At 50.4% G+C, this 25,140-nt stretch overlaps 1 protein-coding gene across 1 annotated transcript in view; it reads right to left on the minus strand.

Annotated features, from left to right (window-relative positions):
• The window catches only part of Hs3st3b1 (heparan sulfate-glucosamine 3-sulfotransferase 3B1), a 35,348-nt gene extending 14,783 nt beyond the window's left edge, over positions 1-20,565 (minus strand). The window contains exon 1 of the mRNA XM_028869339.2: positions 19,499-20,565. Coding sequence (XP_028725172.1) covers positions 19,499-20,052 — 554 coding nt within the window. The 5' untranslated portion in view covers positions 20,053-20,565. The remainder of the gene's footprint in view (positions 1-19,498) is intronic.
• Positions 20,566-25,140: the final 4,575 nt, after the last annotated feature.

A 25,140-nucleotide genomic window follows, 5' to 3' on the forward strand; every position in this document is an offset into this window, starting at 1 on the left:
TTTGAACTGTTATTCTTCTATCAGATAAAAGCCTCTAGAATGCATTAACTTAGCACGTTACCACATGCCACCAACCCCAAAAGTAAGATTGTCATCAGATAGCATCTCAGACCTATAGCAGAATCTTCCTACACCTGCCTGCTCTGCTGATGTCCCCACCAGTGTATCCGGAAATGCACTGATTCACCACAGTGTTCTATGACTATAAAAGCATGCGTAAACGTTTTGATGGTAGAAGGTGCAGTTTGAGGCAACCTGAATTTATATTGTCAGGTCATGGTAACTCATATTTGGCTCAGAAAAGGAACTCCTTCTTTCTCTCTCTTTCTTACCCCTCATCCCTCCCTCTGTCTCTCTCAATGTTTTATAGCCCACACTGGCCCAGAACTCATGATCCTCCTGCCTCAGCCATCCAGGTATGGATACCTGTGAACACTAACACACCAAGTTCAGAGAATGAACTGTCTTCCTTCCCATCAATGTTGGGAAGCAGGCTGAGGTGGCCTTCACCCACCCTGACCATCACTTCTACTCGATGATTCGACAACCATTTTTTAAAAAGACAAATCTAAAAACCTTCTAAGTCTTTTGTAGTGTTTTAAGCATGGTTATCAACTTAACCGTGGTGAGTGCAGGTGTGAAATACCATCTCAGGAGTGGAGGAGACACCAGGGCATGTCTTCAAAAGATTTGAAGTTTTAGCTGATTATCAACATCATGGGCCTGCCAAAGACCAACATTAAATAAATATATAAATAAACAAATAAATAAATAATTTCAGCTGGGTGGTGGTGGCGCATGCCTTTAATCCCAGCACTCGGGAGACAGAGGCAGGCAGATCTCTGTGAGTTTGAGGCCAGCCTGGTCTACAGAGTAAGTTCCAGGAAAGGCGCAAAGCTATACAGAGAAACCCTGTCTCGAAAAACCAAAATAACAACAACAACAATAATAATGATAGAAAGAAATTTTAAGGAATTTAAAGGAATAATAAGAAACATTAAGAGATGTCTCCACTCAAAAGTTGTGCATTGTCAAGATTTTAGCCTTGGTGACTTGGGAGCTCCAGAAGCTACAATGTGTCCCAATGGAATGGAAGTCTTGAGCATGGAGATGCAGATCAAGCCTCTGGCCCAAGTTCCATGGCTCTTCCTTCCCACCTCTCTATGACAAAGTCCATCATCCATTTGTAAATTTACGACATTTCCTTACTACAAGGAAATTTACAAATTCTTTTCCCTTAAAACAGTAAGATTCGCCTGATTCTTTCACTAACAGTGGGTAAGATAAAACCCCTAATGTGGTCTCGGTCTGTCTGCAACATGAGTCACGGTCCTTCCTTCTTTCCTACCCTCCCTTCCTCTCTCCTTCTTTCCATTATCCTGTAACAAAAAAAAAAAAAAAAAAAAGCCTAGACGAACGTTGAGGTTTAGCTGTGTGTGTGCCAGTGGCCAGCCTCCCATCTCAACTCCAGAACCGTCATCTTTTCTTTTACCCAGACAAGCGTCACAGAGGGGACGTCATAGCCACCGGAGCTCCTGTCTGTGAGGGACAGAAATGAGACTCATTAACTACTACAGCAGGCAAGAAGGTTATGCAGCCAGGCATGGTGGTGTGTTTGTAGAACCCGAGGCAGGAGGATTTTGAGTTGGAGAAAATTGAGCTGCGTTACACAGCAAGACTGCCCTTGTGTAACCATGGCTCGCCTCGACTCCTCACAATGGCTGAAAAGCTATAGTCACACCAGAGGCACGAATGTGGCCAATTCCTGACTCCTCTTTATATTGCTACTGGACTTCTTTTAGTGTCCATATTTTATATGCTTTACTACACACACACACACACACACACACACACACACACACACACACCACTTTATGGACCTTCCCAAGAGAGTATATTAAAATAAATGAAATGATGTGGATCTGAAGGTGTGGCTGGGGTGGGGTGGGGTGCTGCAATGGGTCAACTCATTCAAAAACAACTTGGAAAGAGGCAAAAGCCAGCAACAAACAGCAGAGCTAGGTGGAAGGCCTTAAGGAAACTGTCAGAGGGTGTGGCACCTGTGTGCTCTGAATTCATCCTCCTGAGGAGCAGCCCTGCTTCCCCGGAAGTTTTGGGGGTGGGATCATTCAGGAAAGATCAGAGACTGAGAAGATTCAGGCTCTTGGCCCAAGAGTGAACACAGACAGAAATGGGCAGAAGTCTGATGCTGTTCCAGACTCTAGGCTATCAAGCTGCTGTGAAGCCATTTGGGCATATTGGATGGGTGCGTTGTGGGGGGTGGGGTGGGGGAGTCCTGGTCGGGTGTGAGCCAATGATTGCCTCCCTCAGAGAGGCGCCACTGAGCCTCTGGGTTCTCTGGGCTCCGAAAAGGCCAGATCAAACTTCTAAGTGTCAGCTTCCCCACTGGGAATCCACTCCCAAGTCCCTGGGCTGAGAACACACACTAAGCCCATAAGTAAACACCACCTAAAGGAAGGATCAGAGCCCTGCTTTCCTCAGCCCCATTAGCACGTTTGGAAAACAAATCAAACTGAAAGCTCTCCTGGGTTTGCTAAATGCACAGAGTAACTTGTCATTCCGAGGTGTCAAGATGCCCAAGTGACAGACAGCCTGGGACCAAGCACAGTATGAAGAGGCTCTACTCCTGCCTCCTCATCTAGAGTCATCCAGGGTGGCCTATCTCCACAAGGCTGTGGCTTAGTCACATCTTCATTTCTGCTGTGACAAAACACTCAGCAAGAGCAGAGTAAGGAAGGAAAGGTCTGTTTTTTTTTTTTTTTTCTCTCATGGTTTGAGGGTACCATCCGTCATAGAGGGGTCGTTATAGCTCCTGTCTGTGAAGAACAGAAATGAAGCTCATTAAATATTACAGCAAGCAAGGAGGGTGTGTAGGCAGGCATGGTGGAATGTGCCTGGAAACTGAGGCAGGAGGATTTCAAGTTGGAAAAAATCCTGAGCTATGCTACAAAGCAAGACTCTCGCTGGGAAAAAAAAAAAAAAAGGTGGGGGGAGATGTAGCAAGAAACTAATGATATTGACTGAATTCCGTGACTTGGGCCAGAGTTCCTCAGCCTTTGGGAGTTACAGAGTCTGAGAAAGCAGAGGACCTCTTTGCAGCAAATAAAAGGAAGTTGGTCCTCAGTTTTAGGGGCGCACAGACACAGGGTAAGAGCGCCTGATGTCAGCCCACCAGCCACTGGCCAATAGCCTGCTCAAGGTGCTGACAGGCCTGAGTGGACATGGATGGACTGGCCTGAGTGTTCGGATCCTGTCACACTAAGGCCCACCGGCTCAGGTCATTCTTAGATGTTTGTGTGAGGCTGGGGCCGTTACATTTTATTAAGCTTTGAAAGGATGAGGTCTGCACGATTTGGCTAAATCTCAAAGACACTGCCTGGCATGATGCTCAAAGTCCCCAGACAGAAACACAGCAGTCTGCCTCTAGCAAGGAAGAAGCAGGCTAACTCTACATCAGCCATGTTACCACGGAGCCCTGCAGATACGGGCCCCAAATCACTGGGCAAATGAAGGAGCAGGAACTCAGACTCCAGAACGCTGGATTCCTAGGGCCATGTCCATCCCAAGGCTATGGTTCTAGGAAGGGTCACTCCCCACGTGGTGGTAATCTGAGATAGAGAAGGAGATAGAAGGGGAGCTAGCCTATGAGATCAAAATGCACAAATATCATCACCACCACTCTCGGACCCGTCCATTATCACCAACCTCCTTTCTAAGGATCTCTGCCCTCCCTGTCTGCCAATCAAACCTGGAAAGGTTTGATTTAAAATTAATGTTGTTTGTAATTATAAGGACCACATGTTATAATAAAACAAAGATCATGCGTATATCTTTATATGTATACAGATGGAATTACACATTCATGCCCATGAGATGACATATTTGAGATGATGTGTGCACACACAGCAGGGCTTGGTTATCAACAGGCCACATATGTGACAGGCATCCCGTGTGGCCTCAGTGGGTCCCTGGCTGCACCATCCGGGTATAAGTGCACTCCGATGTTGACACAAAAGGTGTGGTTGGCATAATGAGCCATTTCTCAGAACATCATTAAGTGGCGTGTGACTGCGGGTATATGTGCGTAAGAAAGACAGATTGATTTAGGAAGCGGAAGGTAAATGGCCTTCCCTAAAAGCCAGTCGTCACAAAACTAAGCCCGCAGCTCTGCCTACCCCAGCTGGTGAATCCCCACTGCTCAGCTCAGGCTCTCACCCTTTTCTCAAGCGTGTCACTGTCCTGCAGAAGGAGAACACTTGCCCAAATGTTGAGACAGAATCTCAGGCCAGAATTGCTCAATGCTGGCTTGGCTGGGGACAAATGCTTCTGAAATAAAGAGCTGGAGGAGTTTCACAGGCACTGCGGGCTGGCTGGGCAGATGAGCCGGCCTGAGGCTCTCTGTGTCCCAGGCCCTCCTCCTCCTCCTCCTTTCCACTCAAGCCCAGCTGTGAAAGGAAGAGAGAGGTCCAAAAGCTAAGGCCAGAAGCCAGCACTCAGTTGGTCTTTAGAAGAGGGGAGAATCAGGAAGCTGTTCCAGACTGCCTGGGCCCGCTCACACCAGGAACAAACGGCTAATAAATCAGTCCTGCTAAGCCACTGAGGCGAGGAGTGAGACGCCATCCCATAGGCTGGCTCTCCTTCTAGCTCATTAACTATCTGAGATTACCACCAAATGCGGGGTGGCCTCTGAGCTGAAAATTAAATTAGCCTAGCTATAAACCAGAGAGTGGATGTGTCTGTGGAGACGCAGTCCTGGGGAAAACCCAGCCACTGACTGGGCCCCTCTATCTGTCTTGTACCCTGACCCCAGCCTCTTCTTTGGTGGTCAGATAAAAGTGAAAGCGAAATAGGTGGTGCCATGCGAAAGAATGAAGAGAGAGCTGTCTTCCTGTTGTCTTTTGAGGTGGACTTTGCACTAAGTAGCCTTGAACTGAGACACTACTGCCTGCCTGCCTACCAAGTGCTGGGAGTACAGGTGTGCACTACCAATCTTGGCTCGAGATGACAGCTTCATGACGTTTGGCACTGAGGCCTGAGGATGACGGCTCATGTCTGTAGAACACTTGGCTAGCATGTGCAAGAGCCCGAGTTCAATACTCAGAAAGAAGTTTTGACACTGGGGGGGGGGGGAATGAAAGGAAAAAGAAGAAGAGAGAGAGAGAGAGAGAGAGAGAGAGAGAGAGAGAGAGAGAGAGAGAGAGAAAGAAAGAAAGAAAGAAAGAAAGAAAGAAAGAAAGAAAGAAAGAAAGAAAGAAAGAAAGAAAAGAAAGAAAGGGGCTGGAGAGACAGCTCAGTGGTTAAGAGCACTGACTGTTCTTCCAAAGGACCCGGGTTCAATTCCCAGCACCCAAAGGGTAGTTCACAACTGTCTGCAACTCCAGTTCCTGGGGATCCAATGCCCTCATACAGACATACATGCAAGCAAAACACCAGTGCAAATGAAACAAAAATAAAAATATTTTAAGAAAGAAGAAAGGAGCCGGGGGTTGTGGGGGGGTGTTGAAAATGAGGAGCCAGTGAAGAGGGAATCAACTGTATATCCACCACCCTGGCCCGTGCAAAGGGGAGGGGACTGACCACACCCTCAGTCCAGGTGGTCCCCTGCAGAGCCACCCACTTACTGCCAGGTGGGTACCCTGGCTCCAGCACCCTCCTCTTCAGCATCCAGGCATGCAGTGCTGAGAGTCTGCAGCTGCTCCGGCTGCAGGTCCCACTTGGAAGTAGAATTTCTAATTACAGGGCTTCCCTCTAATGACAGGCTCCATCCCAACACGCAACAGAACCTCGCTGAGGATGGACGCCCTCTCCCTCATCATGAAGGCTCTCTAGCAATGGCCGCTTAGTCTGGGCACCATCGTTATTGCTCATGAGCCAAGGCAGTGCCCGCTGAATACTGTTCAACAGCATGGCCATTTTGGCTTCCAGGTTGAACTACTCGGGGCATGGGGACGGAAGCACAGGACAGCCTGCTGCACTAGTCACCCTCTTTTAGTGACTCGTCATTATGCCCAAATACATGATGAGAAGGCGCCATAGAGAGGAAGGGCTTATGAGGGGACCCAGTCCTATGGAGAGAACGGCCTGGAGGAGGCCGGCTCCTTGTGGTAGGAGTGTGAAGGCAGGAACCCTCACCTCACACCTTGACAAAAGCATGCTAGTCAGGAGGTGTTCCATAATGTTCCTGAGACCAACAAAAAGCAAGCGCTCAGCAAATTACAAAAAAATTATCAGACTGCACCTCTCTTGGTCCCGTGCGATGATAAAGTGCCCTGAACCACAGGGACTCAAGGGAGAAAGTGCTTGTGTGGCTTCTAGTTCCACAGGGGACACAGTCCACCATGGCAGGGTAGGCCTGGAGGCAGGAACAGGAAGTTGGCTGGAAGGAAGTATGGTGTGAACACAGGAAGTACAGTGTAAACAGGAAGTGGAGCTGGCTAAAATACTTCCGCCAGCCAGGCTCCACCTCCTAAAGGTGCACGGTCTCCTAAGCAGCAGCAGCAGCAGCTGTGGACAAATGTTCAAACACGCGAGCCTGTGGAGAGCATCTCACATTCAAACACAACAGCAATTATAAAGAACAAAACCCAAAGCAAGGGACATCCGGATAATAACAAAATCCCTGATGAAAATCCCTTATACCTTCCTGGGCTGTTGTTGGACCCAAGGCAGTCCTCTGGCAGTGAGTAATCTTTTTTTTTTGTTTTAGGGGAGTTGGTTTTTTTTTTGGGTGGGGGGTAGGGGGATGGTTTTGGTTTTTCAAGGCTTCTCTGTGTAAAAGCCTTAGCTGTGCTGGAATTCCCTCTGTAGCCCAGGCTGACCTGGAACTCACAGAGATCTGCCTGCCCCTGACTCCCGAGTGTTGGGATTAAGGGCATACACCATCACCCCCCGGCTGGCAGGGAGAATTCTACAAGTTATTCTCTGGGGGAAGGAGAAGCAGAGATTTTAGAACGGGGACAATCGCAACACTTCCAAGTCAGAACACAATAGACAGGCAAGCATCAAGTGCAAAATTCTTTTTTTAAATAAATGTTATTATTAAGAAAAACTTGAAAATAAATAAGCAAATCACACACCATAATTGACCAGGTCCAAAGTCTATGTGACTTAATGAACACGCATGTGGTTAGAACTAGCATTCAAAACAGAAGCTGTGAAGTTTCACACTAGATTTTACACTTTCAGTATCAAGTATGTTTTATATACTTACCCACCACCCCAAACCAAAAAACCTGTGAGAGCTAGAGTTAGAAAAACAATTAGCTTTATATCCTCTGTCATAGCTCGTGTCCATGATGTGCATTCAGTCTTTCCTCATCCCCTTATATTTAACCTTTTTTCTTTTCTTTTCTATATTTATACTGCTACCCACATGTATATTTATTTACACACACAGAGAGAAAGAGAGAGAGGGAGAGAGAGAGAGAGAGAGAGAGAGAGAGAGAGAGAGAGAGAGAGAGAGAGAGAGGGAATTAACTAGGTTCTGTGTATGAGAGAGAAAATGCAGTTTTCTCTTCCTGAGGTTATGCGACCTTACTTAATATTATATACCTTAAGCCCATCCATTTTCCTGCAAATTTTCTAACTTCATTTTTCTTTACAGTATAGTATATAGATAACAATTTTTCTTGTCCATTCATCTGTTGATGGACAACTAGGTTGATTCCAATTCTTTGCTATAGTGAATAAAACAGCAATAAACATAGAAATAAATAATTGAATTCTTTATAAAGGTCGCCTGGCAAAATGAAAGGCCAGCTTTTTAATTATTTATATTTGGCAATGTCTCCATGCAGCCTGGCCATCAACTCCCGAGCCTCCTGCCTTAGCTTGCCAGGTGCTGGGTCCCACTGCTGATCCTGACTGATGACCCCCACTGACTGCTCCAACCTTCCACATCTCGATCTGCAGGACCTACTATCCACGCATCAAACTCACCTCTCCCACAGGAGGCCACACGGGTGAGAAGAGGTGGCTTCCAAGTTGTCCAAAGGAGAGAATGCCCATATACCGTAGGCCGCTCTTGACAAATGTTCTTTATTCAGAACACAAAAATCCTCAGGAGCCTGTTTTGGGGTTTCCAGCTGCAACTGGAAGAAAATGCAATCCTAAAAATAACTAAAAATGAACGGGTGGTCATGCGCTGGAGGAGATGGTGGGAAGGGAGGCAGGGGTGAGGCAGCCCTACCCAGGAGCTACCCCTCTTCTGGGGTCTCCTATAACCTCAGCACACCAGATATAAGGGCGCAGTTCTAAGCCAGAGCTAATCAGCAATTGTGACCACTTTTATATGCCCTTATGGAAGGTTCCAGACAGGACTGAGTTACTTTGTAGTCAGGGCAGGGACAGGCCTAAGCCATGTGGGAAAGAGGGCAATTGAGAGCCAATGTGGCTTCTCCAGGCCTCAGAAGTCTGAGCCTTAGAAATGAAGGTTGGCCCTGCCCACGTGGCATTCCTTCACTGGCCTCCTGGCTCACTGTGCTGGCAGAGAAGCCCTGCCCAGGCATGCCTGAGTTCTAACCCCGAGTAAAGGACAGGCCGATGCTGGCAGCCAGGCCCACAGCAGACTATGGTCCATGGGCTTCTGGGCATCCTGGTGTCTGGAGTAGATGGCAATAACAGACCATGGCCTTTCCCTACAGAGCTTCAGAGCCCAGCAGGAAGGAGACATCCATGGACCTGGGGCACGTGGGTACCCAAAAAACCTGCAGGAACACTGCAGTGATAGCAGGTGGGAAGAACATAGCGTCTGCCCGAGATGCCTGAGCAAGTCTGGTCCAGCAGGCTCAGTGCCAGCTACCTCAGGGTGAGCCTTATCCATTTTCCTGTCTACCCTGCCTTGACATATCAAATTACTTCATTTCCCTCAGAGACACATATTGAAGAATTCAGACATACAGCTCTAACAAAGCTGGTGACCATGCTTGACACAGGAGAATCTGGTGGCCCGAAAAGTCCCTATGACTGGGAAAATGAAGGATTCTCCTGCCTCTACCTAAACTCCTACTTCTTGTGTGCTCCAACCAACCTTGAGTATTCTATGACGATTCTCAGGCCTCTTGGTCTGCCCTGAACACCTTAACAGCTTCCTTCGTGATCTGCCACTAAACTCATATCCACCCTGCAAAGGCCAACCCAGGAGGGCCCTTTGCTTGGGCCTGCCGCCTTTCTCTTTGTTTCGCATGCCCCTCATTCAATCCACCCTAGCTGATACTGTGAGCTCCCCGAAGATCCCGATAGTAAACCAACAACTTGCCTACTTACTAAGTGTCTACTTCCTGCTCGATCCAGTTTAGATGTTTCAAAAATGTGGTGGAGAAAATCATGAATGAATGACTGGTGTGAGAAGTACCACCTAAGGCATGACTGGTGGTAAACCTGCCCTGTAACTGCCCGGATCCCATAAGGCCCCAAGGGAAGAGAGAGAGGGCATTCAATGTCCCTGAAACAGACATGGAACTTTAGAGGACCAGAAATGAGATAAGCATGAAAATCTAGCCAAGGACCAGCCAACAGGATCCCGCTGTGTGCCCTGTGGACTGCCTCTGCCAAATGTCTGCCTCTGAGCAGGGCCTGGGGGCGGGGGTATCCTGGCAGGTGTTAGACTGTTACCAAGTGGGAGGAGCCTACCCAAGACAGTGAGCCAAGAGATAAGAAGGTGATCCTAGCAGGCTGAAAGGCAGACACCCCTGAAACCTAAGTGTACATCAGCAGTAATCGACCCCAAGTTCTTCAGCTAGAATGTCCCACCTGCCTCCTGTCCTTATGACACCTAATCCTGAGAGCTCCTCTGTTTCCGGTGCTGTGAGGACTCAGGGTGCCTTCTAGTATTCTCTATGGCTGCAGACACAAAAACAGAACATGGTTTTTTTTTTTTGTTGTTGTTGTTGTTGTTACTGGCTTTGTTTCTTGCCCCAGGCTGCTGGTGTTTCTAAGTGTTGTTCACATTATTTAGTGAAGACCTCAGCACTGCATCCAGGAAGAAGAAAGATCCAGGACAAAACACACAGAGACCGCAGGAACACTTTGCTGAGCAGGGCGGAGACTAGCTTCTCCATCGTTTCCAACACAAGGCAAACACCCTGCTCTGTAAACATCACCAACTCACAAGACTCGCCTTTGAAAGCAGACCTAAGCTGCCAGGGAAAGCGGAACCTGCAATTAGCCTGCTCTGGGGAACAGCAGCCAGGGGAGGCCGGCTACAGAAGCTGATGGCAAGACCTGACTTGAAATCCTCACTCGCGAGCCTGCTTCCCACTCCTCAGCTGGCCACTTCCTAACCCAGCCTTGGGTGAACTGTCTATTGCTGCTCCTTCTGTATTTATTGCTCACTTTGTAGCAAACCTCTTGGAGGGTGCAGCATGACATCTGAACAGATACCCCAAGAGGCAGGCTTATGTATGGGATTTGATTCTTACAATAAGAAGGGGCTATCTGTTCCTAGGGTAAGGATGGAGGGAGGCAGAGATGGAAGGAGGGAGGCAAAAGAGACAGAGAACAGGATCAGGAGTTCAAAGAGCTGCAAGAAGACTCAGAGGCTTGCTCCACCAACATACTCCAAATTGGCATCCAAACATGTCACAAGATGATGATGGTTGACATGAATGAAAACAGGATACATACAGGATTCTGGCTCAAAAGGAGATGCTAGGTTAAACAAAATTAAACATATATATTATATATGTCATATATATGATCACAGAGAGAGAGAGAGAAAGAGAGAGAGAGAGAGAGAGAGAGAGAGAGAGAGAGAGAGAGAGAGAATTAGACATTCTGATAACTTTAGCCAGAGAGCTCACTACACAGAGAATGGGCCGATGTGCAGTGTGGCCGCTCTGTGGCAGGGCTGTGTCCCGCACACTGCGTCATTGGCTCAGCCACCCTGTCGGGTTCCGCCTTAGCTGTGTGAGAGGGATGCTGACATCAGAGACAGGTAACTTTCTCAGGTATGAAAGTGTCTGTTGCCAAGACCTGACCTTAAGAGTTACCAACAGGTGGGAACATTCTATCAGGGAACCAGAAACTTCAAGACAGAAATTTCTCACTGGAATTGACTTAGGTAGGGCACCTGACTGAAGCAGGCCTGTCCCAGGATGGCTACACGGGTTCCAAATACACAGGAAGTGAAATGGATTAAGAATGAATGGCAAACCCCATTCAGGACGTCTGTGAGGAACTGGGCTGTGGAAACTTAATGAGGAAAAGTGTGTTCTTGGTGTGGAGCTGGGCACGGAGCTCCCCACAGTGCCAGGCTACAAATGAGGGAACTAGGCTGCATGTGGGATGACAAGCTTAATAAGGACAGACGAACAAACTGTGTTCCACGCCCAGGACAGCTGAGAGGAGCTCTCCAGCTGGACCCTTTGCCAAAGTAGCACCAGCTCTGGACTGCTGTCTGAAGAGCCCAGCCTCAGCACCGGCAGCATGTCCACCGGCTTATCAAACCCCTATAAAAAGCCAGGGTGGTGGCAAGGCCCTTATTCGAACCAGGGCCTGAGTGAAGACCTGTTAGCACAGGCTTGTCCACTGCGAGAAATGCACCCCTCGGTGGAGAATGGGTCTTGGAAGAATGATGTATAGAAGTGAAGGTACATGGGAAATCTTTGTGCGTCACACCTGCTTCTGTTTTGAGCCTAAAACTGCTCCAAGAAAATGAAGTCTATTTTTTTAAAGGCCACTGCTCGATAAATATGCCCTTGTTAGATCAGTAGGGGGGAAAAGGTAAACACAATTTATAAGAGTGCATTCTTTATTCATTGAGCCTGGTGGCACACACGTCTAAATCCAACCTACTCAGTAGCCAGAAGGACCCCAAGATAAAGGTCAGCCTGGGTGACTTGACTGGAAATCTGCCTGGGAATTCAGCTCCGCTCCACTCCCTCCAGGACACACCCACCCACCCACTTGGGGCTTCTGTGAACGAAGCTCATGGGTGGAAACAGGATGTTTCTTCTTTGTGTATCTGTGTTAGCTGGCGGAGCTGGCATATGCTAAATGCCTGGAGCTTCTGGAACAATCACATGGGAGGGCTCCAGGGACGAGTCAAACAGCAAGCCAAAAGTAAGGGCTGGATTGAACAAGGACCAGCTTCCACAAGGCCCTGGGAGGGGTCTGGAGGGATTGGTGTCTCTGATTGTGTCAGCCTTCCACTCTTCCGAGAGAGACTGCACTTTAGGGCAAGGATGGGCTAAATCGATTTTTTTTTCCAGCGCCACTAGCAGCAATAAGCAAGCATCTCCTCCCCTCTTCTCAGGCCAGAGTGAAGTTAGTATCCACTAGACGCTTGCAGGCCGGTGTCCCGAAGGCTGGCCCTGCAGGGCAGAGGAGTCTAACGCTGCCGTCCAGTTACACAGAGAAGCAAGGCGAACAAGAGGCTAGAACTGGGCAGACATCCAGAGACTCGCTCTGAGAAAGCCCGGGGGCGGGCCTCCGTGCAGGCCCGACTCCATTGGTCTCTCGGCAGCCCTTCCGACCAATCAGCGCGGGCCGAGGCAGCTCCGCCCAGCTCAGCCCCACAGGTGAGGACCTGACAGAAGCGCACGCGTGGCAGCGGTCAGCCGGCGTGGGCCCTGTTGCACACTAATGTCACCAGGCCTGGAAAGGGGGCGGCGGCTCCTCCCTTATATCAGGAGAGGGCGTGGAAAACGGCTTCTCTCGGCTCCTCTCAGTACAGTTTTCACTATTCACTGGCTAATCCCAGTCTCAATGCCCAGAACCGTTTTACAACGTCGTGTGTGTGTGTGTGTGTGTGTGTGTGTGTGTGTGTGTGTGTGTGTGTGTGTGTGTGTGTGTGTGTGTGTTTCGCATGGTGCGGCAAATTCTGGAACCCAGATATTCTGGATCCCATGCCCCACTAAATCACGGATGAACACACTTAGAATGGTTAAGGTCCCATCCAAGGAGGTTCAAAGCAGTCTGGCTGAGCTGAAGTGCCAGAGACCTGATGCTAACCGGATGCTCACTGTTTACATCTCTACCCTGCATACAAAGAAAATATATCATTCTAACAAGGCACTTCGTGTCCTGAGAAATGTGAAGTCCTCTTTATCAAAGGTCTTTAATCGTGTCTATTTCCATGGCTACACACTCAACTTTTACATTTGGTTTTTGACTGACACCATTTGTATGTAGTCGTGAGGTTGAATGTGATGTCTTAATTCCTGTATACACTAGGGTCATTAGCATATCCATCACCTCAAGCTTTTATCATTTCATTGTGGTGGGTACATTACAGTTTTCTCCTCTTCTGTAATATAATGCCTTATCATTAATTGGATTCTCCCTGCTGTACCACATAATTTTCATAACTTTGTGGGGCAAAAGTGGAGATAGTACAACTTCATTTATGCATGTTTCTTACATGTCATAGTGAAGTAAGTTTTTCGAGTGAGTCAGTAACTGAAGCTATTTTTTTAAAAAAAATAGTTGTCAAATGACGGCCAAGTGTGGGGAGTGCACACATAAAAGAATTTTAAATACATGTAAGAGAGAGGCATCTTCTGGCTCAGAACTGTGTTGTGGGGTTTCTTGAGCACCAAGGATGTTGTAACACTTAGCTTTGTGGCTATAAGGGAATTTATTATCGAGTTACTAAGAATAATTATTGTTCCTCAGAGATAACTTCCCCCATCTCTGGACAAGAAAAAGAACTAACCTGACATGCACAAACAGCAATTTTATCTGAGGCTGGATAGTCTGAGAGCAAGGAATAAGATAGTCCTGGCTAGGTAACAATTTAGATATAGAGAAGTTTTCTGGCCTGTTAGTCTTTAATGATACCAGTATCCCATTTCTTCTTTCTTGTCACTTGAGGAAGGCAGGATATGCTCTCCTTGGCCTCGACACTGACACTGTGCCACATAGTTGGGGGAGTCAAGTCTCCCCCTCCAGCCCCACCCTGAAGTTTCTTTGACTCTCCGGAATAGTCCTGTTAGAGCCCTATCGAAACTCTCTGCACTAGAAGCTGTCCTTACGCTGTGCCTGTAGCGTGGGCATTTTGTGCTTCTGCGGGTCAGTTTAACTTCTGTGTTCAGAGTCAGAGCACAAAGCATCCCAAGGGACCCAGAGAAGTGGGCTCACTGTCTGGGTCCTGGGTTTCGGTTCTGAGATGCTGTGTAAACACACCACCTCTGATCTAAGAGAGCTGCCAGTTGTTTTTGTTTTGCTTGAAAACAAAAATGTTTTACTCCTAGTGAGCTTTCGATTGTAAATAATTCTCGTGATTCAAACAGTCATTTTGTCGAAGGAGAAAACCTGTCTGTCTCGTAGTCTGTCTTAAACTGAAGGGATTAAACTCAACCATGCATATTTAGAATGAGAATTTGTGACATACTGATTTTTTAAAACATTTAAAAAAAATCAGAAAAACAGGAACCGTGTAAGATCACTTTGCAGTGGCAAACAGGATACTTCTGACTGGGAAAATACATCTTGTCATTATTAGTGCACATTAAACTACCGCTTTTTAAATAAGTAGATCCTTAAAAAATGCAAAATCGAATGAAGTCAGCATTTAATTCCTATTTACTGTAGTAGCCTATCTTTTAAGAATGTCTCCTAAGATATGGACTGCAAACTAATTTTCACAGACCTGCTGGAGAGTAACACACCATTTGGAAGATAATAAGTGTGATTTAATTCATACATTTCAGCATCTTATTTATCTAAAACTAATAGGCCGCTATTAAATATTGACAATTTTATTAACTCAGCATCTGGGAAAACACTTATGATTAGGTTAATTTATGTTATATTTTCCCCCCAACTTGTAAAAGATTAATCAACCATTTTATGGTGTAATTTAGGGGCCTAATTAAAAACAGAGCTCAACACATGCTACACAGTCTTGCTGGTAAATCTTGACAGCGTTCTAACATAATGGTTTGTATTTCACATTGTTGCATCTCGATGTCAATGTCTGACCTTCTCCCAGAAGCCTAGACGTGAGCCTCATACTTGCCTTAAACTCCAGAACCGAAGAAGTGCAATTATTTAGACACAGATTATCCCCAGTGAGATCTTAGCCTCCAGTGAAGTCAGAACAGGGCTAGCCACCAAATTTTTAGAAACAGACTAGGCATATGGAAGTGGGAGATCCGCTAAAAATATAAAGGAAATCACTATTTTTCAGCTGTCCCAGAGAGACATTTATTACTGGGTTTTAGGGTCTCTAGGAAAATCTGAGTTCTAGCTACATCATCTGCCTTTTGATTAATAAGCACCCAGTAATCACTGTGTCCTTCTTGACTTGGGATCATTCTATCTTTTTAAATGAACAAATTAATTCCAAGGAGCTTGAGAACATGTCACTTAACCTGGGCCTCCCAGCCTGAAAGGGGCAAATGGCATTGAATAAACCACTTCCTCCGGGAGACACTGGCTGTTTTCTCAGCCACTAGACCTGAGGGGTATTTTTGTCATTTTAATGACTCCTTTGATTCTAGCTGTCCTGTGCAGAGAAATAAAAGTGCCAGAATGGTATGATTGTCCTCATCTAGTTAGAAACCAGTGCAGGATGGTTCCAAGTCAACTGTCCCGGCATTATAAAGGCTTTAAGACAAATGACAAAGTGGGTACTCTGCATGGGGGTGGGAGGTGGGGGATTGGGAGTGGGGTGGGGTACTGGAAGTGGGCAAGAAACTCTCAAACTCTATTAGCACAGAAATCGCTTTGAATAATTACACATGACTAACAGTATGTTTTGGTCACTAACATCAGGGAGCCTTGCACAGAATGACCTCTTGTTGGAATAAGCACTTTCTAGCTGTGAGACTTTGAGCAAGTTGGTTAACCTCTCTGTGCCCGTGTTTCCTCACCTGTCAAAGTATCCACTTCACAGAATGGTAATGGGGATTAAACTAGCTAACCTGGACACTTGAAACAGTGCCTGGTACGAACAGTTAGTACAATTTAACTACAACGTTGTTAAACCACACACACACACACACACACACACACACACACACACACACACACACACAAGGTGGGGTGTGGTATTGGCCACAGCACTGAAGTGCCAGCTTATTTTGTACAACTGAAAGGGGAGCCATTCTGAGAAAGGAGTTCCCACCACTGTCAACTCTGTGGAGCAGATGGCAATCAAACAATGTCTGATTAAGTTAATTCTTCAACTCCGATCATCAAACTCGTGGAAATATACAAAAAATTTAAGCTGGATCAAGAAGAAATGCTTTTTAAAAACTGCATGATTAATACTTCTCCAGTTTGGAAAAATCTTTAAAAGCTAGTATTTCCATACATAATAATAAATTTGTGACCAGGTTATATAAAAATTTGTGACCAGGTTTTATATATATATATAAAGGATTAATTTAAAAAAACCCACTTCTCCAGTTTAAATTCGGGTACCAAGCTGGTTGGATGTTTGCTCCACCTGGGGATTTCAAGATCCTGCTCCCCTAGCCCCAAATCTCCCAGACACCACACCCCCACCTGAGAGTAAAGGCCACCAGATAGCCCCCACCAGCCTCTTAGACATCACTATCGGGCACTCACTAAGTTTGGAGGGTAATTGGAGAACACAGGATGTGAACTGGAAAGTCAGCTCAGAACTCTCGTACAAACTGGGACCCGAGCAGACAGAGGCCGGAACTAGCTCACATTAGCTTTGTGATTTTTGCAAACTTGGGCGCTGTAAAGAATCCCAATGGCTGGGTGGTGGCGCAGAGTCAGCCGCAAGCTGCCACCTCTGCAGGCTCTGGCCTCCCAGGAGTCTGGGTCACCCACTGGCTGATCGTTTCTTGGTAGGGAGTATAAAGATTGCCAATTCCCTGGCATCCAGGAAAATCCACCAGGCCCTGGGCGACTGGTCAGGCCCCTGGCGGGTCTGTGTATTAACCCATTAAACTCATTAATGGCTTGCTCAGACACAGCTAGACCTCATTCTACAACCGATTGCCTGCTGACCCCAGAACTCAGCCATCCATTCCACACCCCCTCCCATTTCGTCTCAAACGCCTTTAAAAAGGCCTCTCCTTGCTCACACTCTGGCTTTGAGGACTTGTTCTAACCACGATTCTGCCTTGCAACTCCCTGGTTAATTATTATTTATGCTGTTCTCCAGCGGGCGGTCTATCTCCGAACAGAGCAGAAGGGACCCTGCAGGCCTGATTTGGAGCAAGCCCTGCAAGCCTGGTGGACTCCAGCCGGGCTAGGTGCAGCGCTCTGGGTCAGCGTCTCGGGCGCTTGTTGGATTTAAAGTTTCAGGGTTGCTTTCAAATTAATAGTGAAGTTCTTACATTGCCAGGCACCCAGAACCGTCTAAAATGATTTACAAGTTTTAACTAAACAGATAGTATTTTAAATATTTTTTTTTCTTTAAGAAAATATCCAGTAACTCGGCTGGCCCGCCGATCCCTGGGTGGGACAGCCCAGGAAGGCCGCAGCCGGGAAGGACACTTGTACCATGGCAGTTAGATCCACCAGGTCACAGCCTCGGGGCCTGTGCCTCCCGGTGGCGTCAGAAGGAAGAGGACCCTGATCCACCACGGCCTGGTTGAGCCCAGTGGTCCGAGAGTCTCTGAGGCTGCTGGCCTTGCGGCTTTGGGTCGCCGATCTCGGCCACGCTCTTTGGGCTGCGCTCTCCGCGGTCAGGGCCTCCAGCGCACCAAGGGCGGTGGCAGGTGGAGGCAGCCACCTCTGCCTCTGCGTGAATCTTCCAGTGGGGATTTCCATCGCCTGCCTCGGGTGCCTCTAACACCCTCAGGGGCTCAGTGACTCGCCTGCCAGTTCCTCCCAACTCGGCCTCAAGTGGGTCTGACCAAAAAGCCCGGGCTGGCTCGGGCTCGACTCCGACACAAATGGTTCTAATCATTAGCCTGCCACCCGGTCCTCGGAACATTATCCCAGGAGCGGGGGATGTGTATGGGGAGCATGGTGGGATAGAGGTAATATCATCAACACATCGATGGCAACAGCCTACGTTTAGCGAGGCCCCCATGGTAAACTGCACCTTTCCGGGCCCACCCAGAATCCACGTTATTCCCAGTGCCCGGATAAGAGCACCCAGGCCCACCGGGGTGGGACGTGAACCCGGGCGTTGCATCCGAGTACCCATTCTTAACCCGCAGTGTCCTGGGAACTGCGAGAAGGGCGGCCGTCACAGATGGCTTAAATCTCGAGACTTGGGCAACTCCTCACAATTAAAAAAAAAAAAAAGCATAAAGGACAAAGGGGAGGGAGGGAGCGAGGCTGGGAAAGGAGCTGCTTTAATCCTAGGGGTCAGGCCCTTTTATTCGCCACGCCATCCGGGTCCAGGAAAGTATGGTCGAGGTGGAGAGCGCGGTTCGGTTCGTGTCTCTCCCTGTTTTCGGAAGTCGTGACCCTCTTTGAAGTAATTGGGTCTGGAAAAAACTCGGGGGGAGACGCGAGGGCTGGGTGGTGACCTAAGGGGCTGAGGACCCGACCGGGTTTCCGGAGACTGGGGTGTGACCCTTCCAGCAGCTCACACCAGACCAGCAACCCGGGATGCAGTGGGCAGAGGTCGCGATTGTGACCCCGGAGTCTAGGTCCCTTTGGAACTGGACTCACATCCAGAAGCCGCGACCTCGAGGCAACCCTTATTTCTCAATCAATGATCCAGGGATATTCTTTGAGCCCGGACATGTACTGGGTCCGCGGAATCTCGCGCCCTTGCCTAGGCTCTCCCAGCACTGAGGCTGGGGAGGAGGCCACGGACCAGCAGTTTCCCGGGAGCCTGGGAGCCTAGAAGCCTTCGAAGAGGCTGCAGGCTGCAGTGCGCGCCTTTGCCCGACAGGGACCAGCACAGCTCCACGCCCGGCGCGCTGCAGCCAGCAAAGCCGCGTAGCCACACCGCCACCCTCCCAAACACAGGGGGGCTCGCCAGCCAAGCGGGGCAGACCCCCTTCGGGTTCCGGTAACAAGGAGAATTGTAACAAAAAGTTAACAGACTGGAGGCGGCCTTGGCGCCGCGCCTTAGCCTGCGCCTTAGCCTGCGCCCCTCTCTCCATCTGGGCAGCAGAAGCAACTCTAGTTGTTGGTGCATGGAGGAGGCTGCGACCCAGAGGCGCACAACACTCCGACAGCACTCCTCTCCGCGTCCCGGGCTACGAGAACGACAACAAAATCCTAGCCACGCCGATTTATTCGAATGGGATGTGGCCACCGCTGGAAGGTAGCGGTTCCTCTGGCGCTTTCCCAGTAGCTGCCGGGTGTCTTTGCAGCGAGGTCGCCTGAATGATTCTAGGGCTCAGCGGACTACTACGGAGTCACCCGGCGCCCCGCTACAAGTTTCTGTAGGTTGTTGTCACAGCCTAGCCCGGCGCACCCGGATTTCTGCCACCGTCCACCCGCAATGTGAGGTCGCTCTTTGGTCCCTGCCCTTCCTCGGTTGCCCGAAGTTATACCCCTGCTACCTCCCCACCTGACGCGCAACGGCTCTGTAGGGGGACACGGTCGGGATCGCGGCCAGCGCAGCGGGCCCCGATAGGAAACTCACCGGTACCAGGCGAGGCCCTTGTGGTAGCTGCGGTCGAAGAAGTGGGGCTCGGCGCCCACGGCGCGCACGTCGGGGTGCACGCGCAGGAACTCCAGCAGCGCCCTCGTGCCGCCCTTCTTCACGCCGATGATGATGGCCTGCGGCAGCTGCTTGCTCCCGGAGCCGCTGAAGAAGCTGGAGATGGGGCTGGGGGAGTCCGGTGCCTCGGGACTCTGCTCCTCCTGGCTCCCGGCGACTACTGTCTTATCCTTGCCTGCAGCCAGTGAGTTGGCCAGCGGTGCCCGGAAAGGCATCTTTGGGGATGTCTCATTCGGAGCTGTGACCAGGGCTGGCTGAGCGTGAGCAGCGCGGGATCCCGAGCCCAGAAGCAGCAGGCCGGGCGCGGCTGTGCAAGAGCCGGCGCACGAGTACAGGAACATGTAGAGCCAGATGCAGAGCATGGCGAAGAGCAGCGCGAGCTTCTTCCTCACCGGCGGCGGGGGCGGCGGCGGCTGTGGCAGGAGCCGGCCTGGGACATCGAGGCAGGACCGGCCGCCGCTCAGGCGCTGCCCCATACGCGGCCCGCGGGCGCGGCCAGGGGCATGGCTCAGCACATGGCGCGAGTCCTGCCGGAGCAGAGAGCACCGGGAGGGTCCCCTGCCGCTCTGCGCCCGAGGGATTCGGTTTATTGCCCCCGTGGGCGCGCGGCTGCCGAGGCTGCGGCTCTTCCTCGGGTGGCGGCGGCAGCTGCAGCGGCGACGGCTCTTGACATGTTGCCCACCAGAAGCCGGGACTGGAACGCAAAGTCCGGGCGGCGGGAACTGCGGGCAGACGCGCTGCGGAGGACGCTGTAGCCCGCACCCCGGATACCCTGGACGGGACGCACGGCAGCTCGCCGGGGCTGCCTCCTCGCAGCCAGGAGATTGAGAGCAGCCCCGGCGCTTGCCCGCAGAGGCTGCGGAGGAGAACTGCGCAGGAAGAGAGCCCGGCACTGAGGTGGAGTGGGCGGTCCCGGCCTTCCGAGTGACGGGCCGCGCTACCTACCAGGAACCGCGAGCAGCATGCAAATGTCAGAGCTTCACCCAAGTCGAAACAGCCAATCGTCTCACGGAACGTGGGGGTGTGGAAAGGGTTCGGAAAGGGGGGGAGAGCAGTCTGGGGCTAGTATTGGCTTCAGAATTCAAGAGGCGGGCTCGGGGAGGCGGGGCTATCGGCTGGTGACAGGAGCATATGGTGAGGATGCTGGAGTGACCCAGAGCTGGAAGAGCTTGGTCCCACCCAGTCGAGTGGCGCTCTCCTGTACACGCGCGCTTTTCCGCACTCGATCCTAGAGCTAGCCTTGACTGTAGTTGCCTTGTGCAGTCCCCATCCAAGAGTTCGCCATCTGGTTCCTGAGTGTGAGAGTTGCAGAGCAGAGACAAGGATGGAAAAGAGAAAGCCAATCGGACATATATCCAGCCCCCACCGCGTACCCAATTCCCCACTCTGGGCTCAAGGGAGGGCACCAACAGACCCTGATTTAGAAAGTTAAGCAAGGGAAAATCTAGCCGGAAGTCACTGATAACCTTCCCCCCAGTCTGTCTTAATATTTGTTGAGAATGGTCTCCTTGCGCCTGCCGGTTAACTGGGACCGACATGCACTCTCTCGCACTTTCCAAACTGTCTTGAAAAGACTGGGGAGGTGAGCAGAGGGAAGAGGAGTAATCTGTTTAATTTTAAGACCCTATCTGAAACTTTAAGTCGCATGTAGGAGGTTTTATATGGGTATCTGGTCCTTGGCAACATTAATTTGATAAATACTCTAACTTCCCTTTCTCTCGAATAAACAATAAAGCCGGCATCCTGCCCCCGCTTAGGAGATTATTTGGTTTTCTGACCTATGACATTGATTCTTAGGCGTTTTTCTCCAGTAACTCTTTTTAAAGGCAGAATGTCGATATGAGGCACATCCACGAGTAGTCTTTGAATAGCACTTATTTAATAGTGAAAATCCACTCCGAGGTTCTTCCTAGTTTCGCACCTTTGTCTAGGGGAGCGGCCGGGAAGAGGGTCTTAGCAGAAACTGTCAGCGCTGGTGCAGGAAGCGCGGGCGCTAGTGTTCAAAGCGCGGGCTCTCGGGCCAAATTCCTGCGCTGGCGTTCAGAGTTAGGAAAGTCGGGATGCTGAAGTTCACCCGGGTGGCTTGGGGGCCTTTCAGTGCCTGGAACCCATTCTCCACAAGGCTGACAGGCCTCCAACGCCAGGCTGCGTGCGGTCCCGGGGCAGAATTTTTATTCCTTCCGACCCCCGCGCGCGCGGGCCAAGGAGGCCCAGGAGGTGACTCACTCTGCGGCCACCGGCGCGCTGCTGTTCCCGGTGGGCACGAGCGAGCGAAGCGGAAAAGAACTTATCCTTTTCTTCCCCACTCAGCTATCTGAGACCAGTGTGCAGGTAACCAGAGCGCATACTTTCTCTTCCGGAATGTATGTCCCCAAAGGTTCGGAGCTCTTGCCGCTCCCCCACAGTCCGGCTTCCGGCCGCTGGGATCAAGCGGAGAAAGTGAGTTTGAGTTGCGCACCTCGGATTTGAAAGTGCATCCTAGCCGTAGCGATGACCGAAGAGGAAGGAGTACAGATGAGAGAGCCGCCACCACCAGACCTATGCGCTCCTGCTATGCTCTTTAGACATCCCTATGTACCTAGCTCAAGCCTAAACCAATTTCCCGCAAAACTGTTGGGAGCGAAATCATTTGGTCAGAGGACACTTTCTACACGTTTATTGCCAAGGTTAAAATTCCCAGGATTGCGCCCCACCTCCGGCCCCCGCCGCCATCGCTGAGCTGTTTGTTCTTCGAAGTGACTTAATCGCCCTCTTTTTTAACTGGTCAATTTCATTTTATTTTAAACTTATAATACAGGGAACAAATGGCGTTCCTGAGCACTAGCCCGACTTTTTGTTCTGAGATCGAGAGGCAAATATCATGGGTGTCTCCGAAGGGAGCGTTTTCAAGTTCTCGTTATTTAGATGGGAAGGAAGTTGCTGATTTGCGAGTGGTGAATTGTAGTTCCCACGTGGCTCCCTTCAGGCCTGACTGAGTGTGAATAAAAATGGTCCCTGTCCTGTGGGTTAGCAAAAGCCATTAAGTGAGCAAGTGAGCGATTACAAATCGAGGCCACCGGATATATTTGGAGTCTCTTTTTCCGGGGGTGGAAGGAGGAAGGCAGAGAGTGGAAGTAAAGACGTGGGCGTCGGAAATTGCCAAGTGTGTGGCGCTGAGCTGAGCGCCCGAGGGCTAAGTCGTAGCCTGGTCCACTTGGTCCCACTGCAGAAAACAATAGGGGAGTTCTCCCCTTGTACCATGCCAGGGCATCGGTCATCCAAGGTCAGCAGGCGGGCGGGGTCAGAATCGCAGCGCCAGTAAGTTTCAGGCGGCGAACACACGCTTTGGCCCTTTAGCCTCCAGGCTCTTCAGGAGCTGTCCTGGAGCCTTTGGGAGTTACTCCTGTACAGCCGCTTCTCTGGATCAGACCTCAGCAGATGTTATCTACGGCATGGCCTTACGCAGCAAAATGCGGGGCCCAAGGTTCGCTCCTGGGCAGAGCGGAAAGCCAAACTGACTGAGAGCCCAACTGGACCCCCTACCCTCATCTGTTGCTCCTGGGTATTCACCAAGAGCCACCACCAAAACCGGAAGAAAAGATTGCCCTCCAATAAACTTATCCACAATATTTGCGCTTTGGAAAATATGTTGAGGAGAGAATTCAACTTCAGTACACTTGTGAGGTTTATGTTTTATTTGGGTTGATTTATTTATCATTACTTAATGGGGGTGGGTACCCAGGACCTGGAGGGAGGTTCTAATCCGCAGGGCAGCGGTAGTCGTTGCCCTCTTTCCCCAGGTCCTGTTGCTAGCAACCTGTTGTGATCCCAAACTTTCTAAAAGGACTGGCTTTAGCCAAGATTCTAGCAGAACACGTTCCCGAGCTTCCTTCCATCCCAGGCTCGGGACTGCTGGTCTAGCAGCTGCCTCCACCAGCTACGCCTGAGAACAGCCTCCTTTATGGCGGCTCCCCCACTCCCCTCCGCCGCCGCCGCCGCCGCCTGTCCCCGTGGGACAGCAGAACAGGCATTTCCTGGGCGGCCTGAACCGGCGTCCCAGAGTCCCAGTTCCTGCCACCGGAACCCTCAGCATCGCCCTTTGCCAGCTCAGCCGCCCCAGGAACTGAGCAGCTGCGAGCGGGATATGCCCTCCGTAGCCAGGCGGGAGTGACAGGCGGTGGTGCGGCTGCGGATACCCTGCCCGACCGCCAGGGAGCGCTCCGGCCTGCGCTGCTGCTGCTGCTGCTGCTGCTGCTGGATTGATGACCGCGGCCATCTGGTCTCTGCTGTCTCTTAAAAAGAGGTTTAGACTGGATACCTGCGGCTGCTGGCGCCTCCTGGGTGTCACAGGCGCCGGGGTCCTCTCGTTCCTAGGAAGGCTAAGGGCTTGGCAGCCCAGAGGCTAAGCATAAGGAGGGGAGGGGAGTGAGGAATCCCTGGAGATAGTGATGGGGGTAGGGGGCTGGTGGTTCTCCAAATAGGCTAGAAAAGCTTCGGACTGCCAGGTCCCTCTGTGCAGGAGGAAAAGCCAACATAAGCCCCAGCGGGGAGCTGAGCCCGGACTCTGACTAAAGAAAGAGTAGGGTCGTTGGGGGACCCAGCCACCAGCCTCACAAGGGAGATATGTGTCCTCATTTCATAAGGAAAAGATGTGTAACACCCACATTGGGCTGGTGGTTTGTGACATGAGATTAAGCGGTGCGCTCATTCCGCAGTCTTCTGTATGGTGCATAGCACACTGGGCCGGGTTTCCTGGCACCCTGGAGACCCTGGGCAAGGGATGGAAAGTCATCAGGGAGGCCCAGGGAGGCCTGGCGCCCTTCTGTGTGGATGCTTCCCTGCTCTGGAAGTCAGTTTCTGTCAGGAAGTCCTCTTCCCACAGCCTGGCTGTCAGCAGGCCCCACCAGGAGGGCTGCTCAGACTGAGGAGGGTAGAGACCTTTATTCTGTGCCTTGCCAAAGCCAGGGGCTCTGGCGCCCCTTAAAGAGTCCTCTGATTATACTTTCATCAGAGTTCCCAATTGGAAGGGGTGATTCTTCCCTGCCAGGACTCTGACCGGTGCTCTGGCAGATCTACACTGCCTCCCCTAATCTGCCTCCCACTCCCTGACTGCAGGACAGTCCAAAGCCAAGTAGCTCCACCGAGCCTCAGAACATCACATCATATGTTTGTCTTCTGCCCTGCCTCTAAAAGCAGATCCCCAACCCCCAGGGCAGTTCTATCTTAACTCACCCAGCCAAGCTGCTGCACGGATGGAGGAACAGAGGTAGAGAGCCCAGCCTCATTTAATTTTCCCACTACAGACTTCCTATGGGGACAGGAAGTTGTGCTACAACTCTACAAGGTGTTTTGGGACACCCACCTCTCCAGTGTCTAAAACAAGCTTTCTTCAGTTGTCTATGTTTTGTTTTTTGAGACAAAGGCTCACTATGTAGCTCTGGCTGTCCTGGAACTCACTCTGTAGACTATGTAAACCGGGCTGGTCTTGAACTCAGAGATCCTTCTGCCTCTGCCTCCGGAGTGCTGGGATTAATGACGTGCTAAAAGAAGCTCTGTCTCTCTCCAACAAGACAAGGGTTTCTGGA

The sequence above is a fragment of the Peromyscus leucopus genome, chromosome 8b, assembly GCF_004664715.2.
Source record: "Peromyscus leucopus breed LL Stock chromosome 8b, UCI_PerLeu_2.1, whole genome shotgun sequence".
Taxonomy (NCBI): Eukaryota; Metazoa; Chordata; class Mammalia; order Rodentia; family Cricetidae; genus Peromyscus; species Peromyscus leucopus.